This window comes from Entelurus aequoreus, linkage group LG07 (genome assembly GCF_033978785.1).
Source record: "Entelurus aequoreus isolate RoL-2023_Sb linkage group LG07, RoL_Eaeq_v1.1, whole genome shotgun sequence".
NCBI classification, from domain to species: Eukaryota; Metazoa; Chordata; class Actinopteri; order Syngnathiformes; family Syngnathidae; genus Entelurus; species Entelurus aequoreus.
This window is the reverse complement of record NC_084737.1, coordinates 83,707,872-83,722,871: the sequence shown is the minus strand read 5'-3', so window position 1 is coordinate 83,722,871 and position 15,000 is coordinate 83,707,872. Positions and strand designations below refer to the sequence as shown.

General features: G+C 41.0%; 1 protein-coding gene across 2 annotated transcripts in view; it reads left to right on the top strand.

Annotated features, from left to right (window-relative positions):
* Positions 1–15,000, top strand: part of si:ch211-207e14.4 (interleukin-17 receptor D) — a 37,985-nt gene that overhangs the window by 14,333 nt on the left and 8,652 nt on the right. The window contains exons 2-8 of one of the 2 annotated variants that reach the window (XM_062052307.1): positions 1,191–1,269; positions 1,525–1,683; positions 5,312–5,430; positions 10,036–10,159; positions 13,310–13,348; positions 13,425–13,570; positions 13,709–13,783. In XM_062052307.1, the coding sequence (XP_061908291.1) occupies positions 1,191–1,269; positions 1,525–1,683; positions 5,312–5,430; positions 10,036–10,159; positions 13,310–13,348; positions 13,425–13,570; positions 13,709–13,783 (741 nt within the window). The remainder of the gene's footprint in view (positions 1–1,190; positions 1,270–1,524; positions 1,684–5,311; positions 5,431–10,035; positions 10,160–13,309; positions 13,349–13,424; positions 13,571–13,708; positions 13,784–15,000) is intronic. The other variant, XM_062052308.1, reaches the window with a different exon arrangement.

Here is a 15,000-nt window from a genome sequence, read left to right as displayed (position 1 = left end):
GTTCCGTCAAAACACAGTACAATCCATCAAGCGGTGCGGCTTCATAGCTTACCAAAGTCCTACTAAAACATTTTGATAGATTTTTGAGCGCCGTGTGTAATGTTCTATATTTTCAATGGAACATATGAAGTTTTGGCGTTGTTTACTTGAGTCATAGTGCAGTCTACACGTATCTCTTATGTTTGACTGCCATCTACTGGTCATCATTTCACCATGTACCAAATAAAATAGCGTAGAGGTCTGTGAGCACACCCAAAATGATTCCGTACATTAGGCGCACCAGGTTATAAGGCGCACTGTCGAGTTTTGAGAAAATGAAAGGATTTTAAGTGCGCCTTATAGTCCGGAAAATACGGTTACGGTAAATATATAGAAGTAGTACAAAGACTAGCCTCAGGTGTTTTGTCTCAGTAAGTGTGTACAACATAACTTTTAATACATATATTAAATGCACTGTAAAAAAAAAATCTGTAAAAAAACGGTCATCTACTGGCAGCTACGGCTGCCAAACGAAAACCATAAAATTAAAGTAAAACATTGTAAACCAAATAATGATCAAAAACATTATATTTACAGACATTTTCATGAAACGTTTCGCGGAAAAATATCGTAATTTTACACATTTTTACTAAATTATTAAGATCAACCTCCTTTAATAAAGTGACGATGCAAACGGTTCGGCAGAAAAATACCTTTATTGTACAGAGTTTTTCCAAATGATTACGATGAAACACCTTTAATGAAGTGACAATGCTGGCAGTTCCACAGAAAAATTCAGTTATTTTAGATTTTTTTGTGAATTGTCAAGATCAACCACCTTTAATAAAGTGACGATGCAAACAGTTCTGCAGAAAAATACCTTTATTGTTAGTATGGACAAAGACTTTTATATAGCAAGCTACATATTTAATGAAAGATAATTACTGTAATTTTACATGGATTTGAAAGTAATGTAAGAAAACAGAAAATGCTATGTATAATTCATTTGGTATTTTTCTGTAAAAAAAAATAGAAATATACATAGTTTGTCATTACTGGCATATTACTTAGAATAACAGGCGGATTGTTTATTTACAGATAATGTCTTCAATTCTACAGTTTTATAAACTATTTTTAAAAAAAAAGAAAAATTACAGTAAAAATTTAGAGTAAATTAACCATTTTTTACAGTGTACTTCTGCCACCTACAGGGAGGACCAGGATGTCACTACTGCAGAATAAACAGAGATGAAGTGGACAAAGTGCTTGGCTTGAAAGGTACTTTAGGAAGTAAGTGGAATCCTCACTGCCTTTCTATCAGAATGAAAGAAAAGAATGTGGTGCACTTTGAAACACGTCGAGCATTCAAGATGCCAATCATTTCCGTCTGTAGTCCCCCATACCCGTGTAGGGGGGCACTGGGAGCCAGGTGGGCTGAGAGCCTTTCCCAAAGACACAACCAAAGTAACTCTGATGGCCAAAGCTGGACTTGTACCAGGAACCCTAAAGTTTCGAGAGCCACGTTCATATATTTTGTGTCCTCAGGTTGTATTCCTTGGCCGTGCGTTCGACTGCTCGGAGAGGAGGACCCTCGTTTGTGTCAACACTTCGTTCAAGCACCGCACGACATCAACATTGAGTCTGTACCCAGTTCGGACCCTAATTTGGATTCTGTGGTTGTCTCCTGGAAGCCCAGCCAATACGGTGTGTTGATCCGAACCCTAGACATACTGTACATGTGTCATGTCTGTGTTAATCATGTTTTTGTTTTGCTTGGGTTTTGGGCTCTTTTTTTAGTTCCTGGTTGCACTTCCTTGTTTGGTTTGGTTTCCATGGTCACCCATTAGTTTTCACCTGTCTTGTCACGCACCTGTTTCACATCCTCATGTCACGCACCTGTCTCACGTTTTCACTAATCATGTCACCAGTATTTAAGGCCATTGTTGCCAGGCAGTCGGGCTGGCGACATCACTCTGTTCACACTCATGATCCATGCTGCTCTTCCTTTTGCTCCTCTTGTCATGTCAAGTAAGTTGTGTTATTGTTCATATTTTTTTGCCTTTGTGCTAGTGTTTTGTTTTCATAGTCTAGTTTTGTACTTCCGCCATTGTGCGCGCCTTTTGTTTTCATAGTCAAGTTTTTTTTCCCTCCGCTGTGAGCGCTTTTTGTTTATCCCCTTTTGAGCCTTTTTTGAGTTAATATATTAAACATGTCCTCACCTGCACGCCACGTTTGGTCCAATTCCTTTGCGCCACGGGAGAACAAACCACGCCACAGACCAAGTCTTGACGGATGTCGCCAGCCCGACTGCCTGGCAACAATGGCCTTAAATACTGGTGACCTGATTAGTGAAAACGTGAGACAGGTGCGTGACATGAGGATGTGAAACAGGTGCGTGACAAGACAGGTGAAAACTAATGGGTGACCATGGAAACCAAACCAAACAAGGAAGTGCAACCAGGAACTAAAAAAAGAGCCCAAAACCCAAGCAAAACAAAAACATGATTAACACAGACATGACAACATGTGTCATTCTATATCTTACCATCTTACCATATATCTACCATGAATTGATTAACGTGGACCCCGACTTAAACACCTTGAAAAACTTATTCGGGTGTTACCATTTAGTGGTCAATTGTACGGAATATGTACTGTACTGTGCAACCTACTAATAAAAGTTTCAATCAATCAATCAATCAATCAATTTCAACCAAACTTATAGCCACATTCCGTAGATCAGGGGTCACCAACCTTTTTGAAACCAACAGCTACTTCTTGGGTAGTGATTAATGCGAAGGGCTACCAGTTTGATACACACTTAAATAAATTGCCAGAAATAGCCAATTTGCTCAATTTACCTTTAACTCTATGTTATTATTAATAATTAATGATATTTACACTTAATTGAACGGTTTAAAAGAGGAGAAAACACGAAAAAAAATGACAATTAAATTTTGAAACATAGTTTATCTTCAATTTCGAATCTTTAAAATTCTAAATTCAACCGAAAAAAAGAAGACAAAAACTTAAAAAAATAATTTATGGAACATCATTAGTAATTTTTCCTGATTAAGATTAATTTTAGAATTTGGATGACATGTTTTAAATAGGTTAAAATCCAATCTACACTTTGTTAGATTATATCACAAATTGGACCAAGCTATATTTCTAACAAAGACAAATCATTATTTCTTCTAGATTTTCCAGAACAAAAATTTTAAAATAAATTCAAAAGACTTTGAAATAAGATTTAAATTTGATTCTACAGATTTTCTAGATTTGCCAGAATATTTTTTTGGAATTTTAATCATAATAAGTTTGAAGAAATATTTCACAAATATTCTTCGTCGAAAAAACAGAAGCTAAAATGAAGAATTAAATTACAATTTATTTATTATTCTTTACAATAGAAAAAATACATTTACTTGAACATTGATTTAAATTGTCAGGAAAGAAGAGGAAGGAATTTAAAAGGTAAAAAGGTATATGTGTTTAAAAATCCTAAAATAATTTTTAAGGTTGTATTTTTTCTCTAAATTTGTCTTTCTGAAAGTTATAAGAAGCAAAGTAAAAAAATTAATGAATTTATTTAAACAAGTGAAGACCAAGTCTTTCAAATATTTTCTTGGATTTTCAAATTCTATTTGAGTTTTGTCTCTCTTAGAATTAAAAATGTCGGGCAAAGAGAGACCAGCTTGCTAGTAAATAAATAAAATAAAAAAAAATAGAGGCAGCTCACTGGTAAGTGCTGCTATTTGGGCTATTTTTAGAACAGGCTGGCGGGCTACTCATCTGGTCCTTACGGGCGACCTGGTGCCCGCGGGCACCGCGTTGGTGACCCCTGCCGTAGATCATGTCAGACTACACTAAACCTCCCCTGCAGTTATTTTTCTGTATGTCAATGTTAAGTTAAAGTTAAAGTACCAATGATTGTCACCCATCACCCTTGATCGCCCCCTGGGAGGTGAGGGGAGCAGTGAGCAGCTTCTTTGGTCTTTAGTATGACTCGGCCGGGGTTCGAACTCACAACCTACCCATCTCAGGGCGGACACTCTAACCACAAAGTACACTTACTTTCAGTATGTGTGAATAAGAAAGGACTTTCTTTGGGGCGGTATGGTGTAGTGGGTAGAGCGGCCGTGCCAGAAACCTGAGGGTTGCAGGTTCGCTCCCCGCCTCTTACCATCCAAATCGCTGCCGTTGTGTCCTTGGGCAGGACACTTCACCCTTGCCCCCGGTGCCGCTCACACTGGTGAATGAATGATAGATGGTGGTCGGAGGGGCCGTAGGCGCAAACTGGCAGCCACACTTCCGTCGGTCTACCCCAGGGCAGCTGTGGCTACGAAAGTAGCTTACCACCACCAGGTGTGAATGAATGATGGGTTCTCACTTCTGTGAAGCGCTTTGAGTGTCTAGAAAAGCGCTATATAAATCTAATCCATCATTCATCATTATCATTATTATTTGAAATGTGAACAGAAAAAAGTGACTTGTGATGTGGGGGCTTGTCCGGGTTGATGACGTGTCCCAGATCGCTCATTGCACACAACAAAAATGAGGGGTGACAACAAACTATACGCCGATAAAAAAAAATAGTGTTTATTGTAAACCGTAATAAAGGGAACCAAGAACACAAAACATACGGGTTTACCCAGAGGAGCAGAGAGAAAAGCTGTTAATGGAAACCTGCTTCATAGGGGAGCCCAGGTGGCTCCAATTAAAATGGCCTTACCCCCGTCTGCAGGGGTCGGGCCATTGCCCACATTCTGTGTGCGCATATGCACCACCCCCACCCCACGCTTTCACCACAGCTTGATTCCTCTTAGGGGCGATGGACGGCTGACTAGCGCTTGTACAGCAGCAGCCGGCCCTCCATAGCTCCCACTCCCTCCCCTCTGTTGCAAGTTTTGTTGATTCTATGTAACTTTTTATGCGTGCTATGGCTATAAGGCTTATTTCCTTGGACTCAGTCTGGACCCACTCCCTGGGGTCTTGCTTTTGACTGAATTTTTTTTTTACTCTCCCCCGCCCCCTCCCCAACGTTTACCTGTTTCTGACGCTTTTTTTCAAGGGCCGCCAGAAGTTGGCAGCGATCCTTTTTCTGTCTCCCTGTAATGTTTGTCTGATCTTGAATGGGATTGCGCTGAAAATCTCAATTTCCCCTCGGGGATGAATAAAGTACTTCTGATTCTGGTTCTGATTCTGAGGAGGCAGGTTAGAGTAGTGGGCTGTGACGGCGCACAATAGAGGGAGGAGAGAGATGGACATTTTCTAGATGGAAATACAGATGTTATCATGTATTTATAGTTATAGTTTTTCTTTTCTGCAGGTATCGAGTTCCTGCGAGGCTTCCAGGTGTCCTTGCAGTCCTTGGGAGGGTCCGGTCTTGCCTGTCAGCTTTTTCTCTTCCAGCCAAACCTCACACTCTCAGCTTCACACGCTCAAACGGTATTTTTCCCGGCAATTACACATCAACGAAGGCTTTTTCGTGGTTTTCCTGCGTTTTTTTTCCCTCTATAAACCGATGTAATTCTGCACCGTCATAACGGTTACTGTGAAGATAAAACGCTTGTGCGTTGTCAATCTGCAATGAAAAGCAAAAATGTTCACATTTGTTTCTTGTTTTGGATGAAAAAAACAACATACATGTAAAAGTGAATATTTTAATGTTGCTCTCAGATGGAAAATCATGTTCTGATATCTCTGCAATTATTGTTTTTTTTCACTGATACATGAATTTTATATCTTATTAGACAACGTAAAGTACAGTAGCTGTATATGCCTGTCTTGCCACATTTGGGTCCTTTTGGGAGATAAATAATAGAGATATCCGATATCGGACTGCCGATATTATCAGCCGATAAATGCTTTAAAAATGGGAAATCGGAAATTATCGGTATCGCTTTCAAAAAGTAAAATGTATGACTTTTTAAAACGCCGCTGTGTACACGGACGTAGGAAGAAGTACAGAGCGCCAATAAACCTTAAATGCACTGCTACGGCTTTTCACACACACAAGTGAATACATGCATACTTGGTCAACAGCCATACGGGTCACACTGAGGGTGGCCGTACAAACAACTTTAACACTGTTACAAATACAGTGTGAACCAACACCAAACAAGAATGACAAACACATTTCGGGAGAACATCCACACCGTAACACAACATAAACACAACAGAACAAATACCCAGAACCCCTTGCAGCACTAACTCTTCCGGGACGCTACAATATACACCCCCCGCTACTCCCCACCCGAACCCCGCCCACCTCAACCTCCTCATGCTCTCTCAGGGAGAGCATGTCCCAAATTCCAAGCTGCTGTTTTGAGGCATGTTAAAAAATAAATAAATAAATAAATATGGCAGTGCCATGTTGGCATTTTTTTTCCATGACTTGAGTTGATTTATTTTGGAAAACCTTGTTACATTGTTTAATGCATCCAGCGGGGGCATCACAACAAAATGAGGCATAATAATGTGTTAATTCCACGACTGTATATATCGGTATCGGTTGGTATCGGAATCGGTAGTTAAGAGTTGGACAATATCGGGATATCGGCAAAAAAGCCATTATCGGACGTCTCTAATAAATAAAAATAAAAATGTGGCGGTACATGTGTTTCATTGCTCAGCATTAAGTGGTTTTATATTGTTGTTCTCCAATAATAATCATGTATCGCCTCAATTCTTGTTTTGTTTTTATCCAAATAAATTTAAAAGTTAAAGTTAGATTGATTGTACAGATATGGTGTTGTTTCTGCTGGGCAAGTATGCCTGACGCGCCTCCTACAGCGCCTTGGGTCAGGTGCAGGGTCATCAGCCGGGGACCACCGCTCATTGGAGTTTCGCTCTCTTTAACCCCGGAACGCCTCCTGGTGGCGGAGCGGTGGCAGGGACGTCTCCCTGCCACCCCCTGCAGCTGACCCATCTTATTGCCTTGACCCCCAGTACTTATCCCTCCTCCTCAGCCACAACCAGAAGCTTCCCTTTTCTGCTTCCTCAGCAAGGGCCTTAGTTTCCCTTTGGAGCTTTGCCCCAGTCGTTCCCACATCTCGGAGCAGCTTTATAGTTGATGTACCGACGAAGCCCCGACAGCCTACTTCTACAGGGTAGATGGTAGTGGACCAACCTGCCTCTCGTCCATGTAGCTTCGGAGTGGTGGAAGCCTCTGCCCTGTGTGCAGCCTCATTCCTCCTACAGTCTGGCGGGCTCCGCGGAGGATGATTTCAAAAGCTGCGACAAAGAGGACTGGGGAGATGGAACACCCCATGGCGATGCCTATTTCCAGACGCTGCCAACCTGTTGTAAAATCCTGGAGGCTAAAACACATCTGGAAGTCCCTGAAGTAGCTGCTTACCAGGTTGATGATGGAAACAGGGACGTGGAAGAACTCCAATGCAAACTGGATGAGTTTGTGCGGGACAGAACCATAAGCGTTGGCAAGGTCAAGCCACACCACGTGGAGGTCGCTCTTCTCCTGCTTGGCCCTCTGGATCTGTGCCCAAATCATTGAAGAATGCTCCACGCATCCTGGAAAACCTGGTACTCCTGCTTTCTGGCAGCTGGTGTCAATATAGCCATTCTTTGTGAGGTAAGAGGTTAGTCTCTTGGCCATGACTGCAAAGAAGATCTTTCCCTCGACATTCAACAGAGCAATACTCCTGAATTGACTGATGTTATGGGACTCCTGTTCCTTCGGGATAAACACTGCCACAGCTCTCTGCCACTCCGACGGGATGAGTAAATTCTTCCATGCTGTGCTCATTAGCTTCCACAAGCATTTCAGCACTTGGGGGCAGTTCTTGTATAGCTTGTAGGGGATTCCGTTAGGCCCAGGAGCTGATGCTGACCTCGCTTTCTTGACGACTGCTCTTACCTCGCTCAGTCGAGGAGGGCAGCCGTCAAACTGCGTGGTTGGAGGAGGTGGAAGAGGGACGTATCCTGGTGAACCTAACGGATCATTCCTCTTTGGGTCGCTGTATTGGCCCCTGATGTACTGCTCAAGCTCCTCCTTGGTGGCTTCCAGTTTCCCGCTTCTTTTCTCCTCCAGAAGCTGACGGGCGTGCTTGAAAGGATTCCTCATGAAGCTAGCTCTTTCTTTCTCCTTTCTTTTCCTGCGTCTGCGAATACGTTCTGCTCTTCGCATGCTGCCCAGCTTCTGTCTCACCTCATCCCATAACACCTTCAGGCCTTCTTTCTCCTCTGCCGATGCTTTCCTCCATCTCCTGCGGAGCTGGCGCCGATCTTGCACCAGGGCGTCAATCTCAGCCTCCCTCCTGCCCTTTCTTGGGGGTAGATTGTGCTGCTTCTTGGTGAGGCTACCGAATCTAGCTTTGCACTCCTCGTACAGGATGTCCCCAAGAAGGTTGAGTTTCTTGTCCACTTTACCACGTAGCGAGTGCTCCAGCACTAGACTGAGGTCTGAGTCCAGTTTCTGCCATGTCTTCACATCACTTGCTCTAGGCCACTTGGTGGTGCACTTTCTTCCTGGTTCCCTCTTTTCTGTTTGCTGGGTGACTGGGGGGCTGGCAGGTCTATTTTCAGCATGCTCACATGCCAGGGGGCTACTGCTCCGCTCAGGGGGTTCTTCCTCTACCAACCGCATATCAACAATGTTTGGACCCTCGGCTCTGTGGTTCTCTCCCCGGCTGGGGGTCCTGCTTGTCTTATCTGCCAGAGCAGTGCAAGGATGTTGTATGCCTTTTCTCTCGCTCTCCTTTCTTTTCCTCCCCTGATGGATCCGTAAGCCCCTGTATGTGGTCACTTTCCCCCATCCACACCTGCACAATCGGAAGGTCCTTATCTAAATACAAATGATTGCCACACACACACTAGGTGTGGCGAAATTATGAGTTCAAACCCCGGCCGAGTCATACCAAAGACTATAAAAATGGGAGCCATTACCTCCCTGATTGGCACTCAGCATCAAGGGTTGGAATTGGGGGTTAAATCACCAAAAATGATTCCCGAGCGCAGCCACCGCTGCTGCTCACTGCTCCCCTCATATCCCAGGGGGTGATCAAGGGTGATAAGACATCACCCCCGTGATGCATACATTTTAGATTTGATTGGACAACATCCATCCATCCATCTTTGTCTGCTTATCCGAGGTCGGGTCGCGGGGGCAGCAGCCTAAGCAGGGAAGCCCAGACTTCCTACTCGCTTCACACTCGGCTGCGAACCGATCCGGGGAGAGCTGAAGATTGGACAACGTAGAAAAATTATACACTATCGATCTTGAAATGCTTTTATAGCCACATTTATGTTTTGTATAAAACTAAAGGAAAATGTGGAGATACATGCATGGAGTGGTTGTGTGTAAATTAGTGTATCTTGTTGCGTAGACAGCTCTTCCTCCCAGGGATTTTAAGCTGCTGTCCACTCCCAAGTTCTTTTAATGGCAAATAAGCTGGAGTTTAAATTGATCACCAGGCAGTAGTTGGTATTTTGTGGTTTATTCTCAAAGCTTTGAAGACAAACGTGAGACCAAATCCAGTACAGAAGCGTTCCTTCGCCCAGTCTAGATCGATCTCCCAAAACCCCGGAACTCCTGTGTTCTTCCCTCTGTCCCTCGCTCCCACCCCCGTTGTTTAGACTACTCCGAGTTATCTCTACTCTCTGCATTCCACTGCTAGAAGGCCGACACCTTACTATGAGAGAGAGAAAGAAGGAAGAATACTAGCTATTTTGTAATACGACTATGGAAGGAAAGAAGTAACACTTAAATATGGATATATGGAAAAGATCTGGTTCCATCAATCTCCACATTGGACTGTAACAAAAACATCAAGGTACTTTCATTTTCTGAGACAGCGTGACGTGGTTGCATCTCGATAATTGTTTCTTGTGTTTTGGAATTCAAAAATACTGATCTGGATTCATCAGACAGTCTTCAGTGTCTCTGAACATCATCTATCTCCACATTTATGTTCACGTTTTTCTGCGTTAAACAAAATATGTGTGGAAATTAAGGACATTTTCAAGTGTATTCATATTTGAATGAAATAGATTGAAATGAAATGACTCACGCGAGGATTTGTCCTGTTACAGGTGTACAAGTCGGACATGTTCTCGGGACTCTCCCTTGGCTCCGATTATGCTGTGACCGTCATGGCCCTGCCTGTGCCTGAGAAGTGGGAGAAGTTCTATCACAGCAAGATCTTCTCCACGCGCTGTGAGTCGCATACTCTCGCACACACATAATACTGCAAATACTACAGTGCTGATTTGAGTTTTGTTTGGTATGATTTATATGTTGTGCAGTCATCTGTTACAATCTAGCTATCCCTCTCCTAGGCTTAAATTGATTGTGGACCCTTATAAATATGCATGCTTACTAGGGGTGTGGGGAAAAAATCGATTTTTTTTTTTTTTTTTTAAATTTATTTATTTATATATTTATTTATTTATTAATTCATTTATTTATTTTTTAATTTTAATTAATCAATACAACAAAACAATACACAGCAATACCATAACAATGCAATCCAATTCCAAAACCAAACCCGACCTAGTGAAACAAAAATGAATATTATCAACAACAGTATCAATATTAGTAAAAATTTCAACATAGCAGTGATTAAAAATTCCTCATTGACATTATCATTAGACATTTATAAAAAAATTAAAAAAAGAACAATAGTGTGACAGTGGCTTACACTTGCATCGCATCTCATAAGCTTGACAACACACTGTGTCCAATATTTTTACAAAGATAAAATAAGTCATATTTTTGGTTCATTTAATAGTTCAAACAGATTTACATTATTGCAATCAGTTGATAAAACATTGTCCTTTACAATTATAAAAGCTTTTTACAAAAATCTACTACTCTGCTTGCATGTCAGCAGACTGGGGTAGATCCTGCTGAAATTTATGTATTCCATCAATAGACAATCCTTTTGAATCGGGGAAATATCGTTTTTGAATCGAGAATCGCATTGAATCGGAAAAAATCGATTTCGAATTGAATCGTGACCCCAAGAATCGATATTGAATCAAATCGTGGGACACCCAAAGATTCGCAGCCCTAATGCTCACCCCAGGTTTATGTCCCAATAGTCACATGTTTACTATTTCATGGCATGTTAATAAAGGTAAGGCCCCTGACAAATAGTTAAAAGTCATAGGAGTTGTTGCTAGGCAGAATTAGCTGTCCGAGTCTAAAACAGTGCTTCTCAAACTTTTTTCACCAAGTACCACTTCAGAAAACTCACCACCATAATGACCAAAATTAAAATGCAGTAGGTGTAGTAGGCCTAAGTATTTATTAAAAACTAGGCAGAGTTGCTTTTGTTGTTTTTTAAAGGATATTTAATATTGTGGCCACTGCAACATTACACAGAGTTTGAACGGCAACACTGTTTGAATGTAGGAACATAAAACACTGTACTTTAATCAAGTGATTGTCTGGTGTTAGATCCACTATGGACTGGACTCTCACTATTATGTTAGATCCACTATGGACTGGACTCTCACTATTATGTTAGATCCACTATGGACTGGACTCTCACAATATTATGTTAGATCCACTATGGACTGGACTCTCACACTATTATGTTAGATCCACTATGGACTGGACTCTCACTATTATGTTAGATCCACTATGGACTGGACTCTCACTATTATGTTAGATCCACTATGGACTGGACTCTCACTATTATGTTAGATCCACTATGGACTGGACTCTCACACTATTATGTTAGATCCACTATGGACTGGACTCTCACTATTATGTTAGATCCACTATGGACTGGACTCTCACTATTATGTTAGATCCACTATGGACTGGACTCTCACTATTATGTTAGATCCACTATGGACTGGACTCTCACTATTATGTTAGATCCACTATGGACTGGACTCTCACACTATTATGTTAGATCCACTATGGACTGGACTCTCACACTATTATGTTAGATCCACTATGGACTGGACTCTCACACTATTATGTTAGATCCACTATGGACTGGACTCTCACTATTATGTTAGATCCACTATGGACTGGACTCTCATTATTATGTTAGATCCACTATGGACTGGACTCTCACTATTATGTTAGATCCACTATGGACTGGACTCTCTCACTATTATGTTAGATCCACTATGGACTGGACTCTCACTATTATGTTAGATCCACTATGGACTGGACTCTCACACTATTATGTTAGATCCACTATGGACTGGACTCTCACACTTTTATGTTAGATCCACTATGGACTGGACTCTCACTATTATGTTAGATCCACTATGGACTGGACTCTCACACTATTATGTTAGACCCACTATGGACTGGACTCTCACACTATTATGTTAGATCCACTATGGACTGGACTCTCTCACTATTATGTTAGATCCACTATGGACTGGACTCTCACACTTTTATGTTAGATCCACTATGGACTGGACTCTCACTATTATGTTAGATCCACTATGGACTGGACTCTCACTATTATGTTAGATCCACTATGGACTGGACTTTCACTATTATGTTAGATCCACTATGGACTGGACTCTCACACTATTATGTTAGATCCACTATGCACTGGACTCTCTCACTATTATGTTAGATCCACTATGGACTGGACTCTCACTATTATGTTAGATCCACTATGGACTGGACTCTCACTATTATGTTAGATCCACTATGGACTGGACTCTCACACTATTATGTTAGATCCACTATGGACTGGACTCTCACTATTATGTTAGATCCACTATGGACTGGACTCTCACTATTATGTTAGATCCACTATGGACTGGACTCTCACACTATTATGTTAGATCCACTATGGACTGGACTCTCTCACTATTATGCTAGATCCACTCGACGTCCATTGCACCAGTCGCCCAGGGGGGGGGTCCCCACATCTGCGGTCCCCTCCAAGGTTTCTCATTGTTATCCCATTGGGTTGAGTTTTTCCTTGCCCTGATGTGGGATCTGAGCCGAGGATGTCGTTGCGGCTTGTGCAGCCCTTTGAGACACTCGTGATTTGGGGCTATAAAAGTAAACATTGATTGATTGATTGATATATAAGGCATTTTAATTTTTTGCGCCTCCGGAAGGATTTCTTTTTGGTCCAATACGGCTCTTTCAACATTTTGGGTTGGCGACCCCTGCCCTAGATGAATCTAAAAATAATGGCAATTGAAGGGCAACTCATTATTACATGCACCTTGAAAACAGCACCATCTGCTGGTTTTAATGGGACACTGCACTGAACAGATCAAGATGAGCGTGTGTCAAATATGGCATCCGTGTAATATAATGCAATGTAATAATAATAATAATATGTAGTAATGTGTGCAAGTTGTCATTTTGCAGCGTGTGAGGAGAAAAATGGCTTTTTGCAGTGTAAAGCAGGTGAGTCAATATTAGTTTCTGTATTACTACTTTTTCCTTCTCTATCTAATGTCAAATACTGGTTTTGTCCACCTAGACTGGTACCCCAAGTATGTTGATGTGCAGCAAAAAGAGGCGGTGGTCATGGTCACCTTCAACCTGGCTCCTCCTATCATGGGCATCACCAGCTACTTCTGCATCTGTACAGCAAACGGCAAGACGACATCCACGGACATTATTCCTGTGAGTGAGCAAGACTTGCTGTTTGAAGTGCATTAACTATTTATTACCTGTGTGAATGTGCTTTTTTTAAATTACATACAGTAGTTGTTAATAAGCATTAATGCAATGCACATTAATATTCAATGTGCATTTCTCCAGAATCTTTCGGGAAACAAAACACACCACAGCTTCGCACTCGAAGACCTCGAAGAAGGAAGTAATTACACATGCGAGGTAAATACCAACATGCAGTATATGTGTATGTATATATTGTGAGTTCAAACCCCGGCCGAGTCATACCAAAGACTATAAAAATGGGGGCCATTACCTCCCTGCTTGGCACTCAGCATCAAGGGTTGGAATTGGGGGTTAAATCACCAAAAATTATTCCTGGGTGTGGCCACCGCTGCTGCTCACTGCTCCCCTCACCTCCCAGGGGGTGATCAAGGGTGATGGGTCAAATGCAGAGAATAAATTCGCCGCACCTAGTGTGTGTGTGACAATCATTGGTACTTTAACTTAAGTATATATATATATATATATATATATATATATATATATATATATATATATATATATATATATATATATATATATATATATATATATATATATATATATATATATATATATATGTATATATATATATATATATATATGTATATGTATATGTATATATATATGTATATGTATATGTATATATATATGTATATGTATATGTATGTATATATGTATATATATGTATATATGTATATATATGTATATATGTATGTCAGTGGAGGCTCCTCCATAGAGGTGGAGGAGGCCTGGCCTCCCCAATAATTTGAGAGAAGAGAGAGATTTAAAAAAAACAATAAATATATTTATTTTATTTATTTATTTTAACAAAAAACATATTTTTTATTTTTTATATTCATATTATTTTAGTTTTGTTCATAAATCTAAATGTTCCCATGGCTAAAACCCAATATTGCAATTGTAAAGCAACAGGCCAGATTTCCCTATCAGTTTGTATTAAGGTTAAAGGCCTACTGAAATGAATTTTTTTTATTTAAACGGGGATAGCAGATCTATTCTATGTGTCATACTTGATCATTTCGCGATATTGCCATATTTTTGCTGAAAGGATTTAGTATAGAACAACGACGATAAAGATTGCAACTTTTGGTATCTGATAAAAAAAAGGCTTGCACCTACCGGAAGTAGCGTGACGTAGTCAGTTGAACATATACGCAAAGTTCCCTATTGTTTACAATGATGGCCGCATGAAGTGAGAGAGATTCGGACCGAGAAAGCGACAATTTCCCCATTAATTTGAGCGAGGATGAAAGATTTGTGGATGAGTAAAGTGCAAGTGAAGGACTAGTGGGGAGTTGAAGCTATTCAGATAGGGAAGATGCTGTGAGAGCCGGGGGTGACCTGATATTCAGCTGGGAATGACTACAACAATA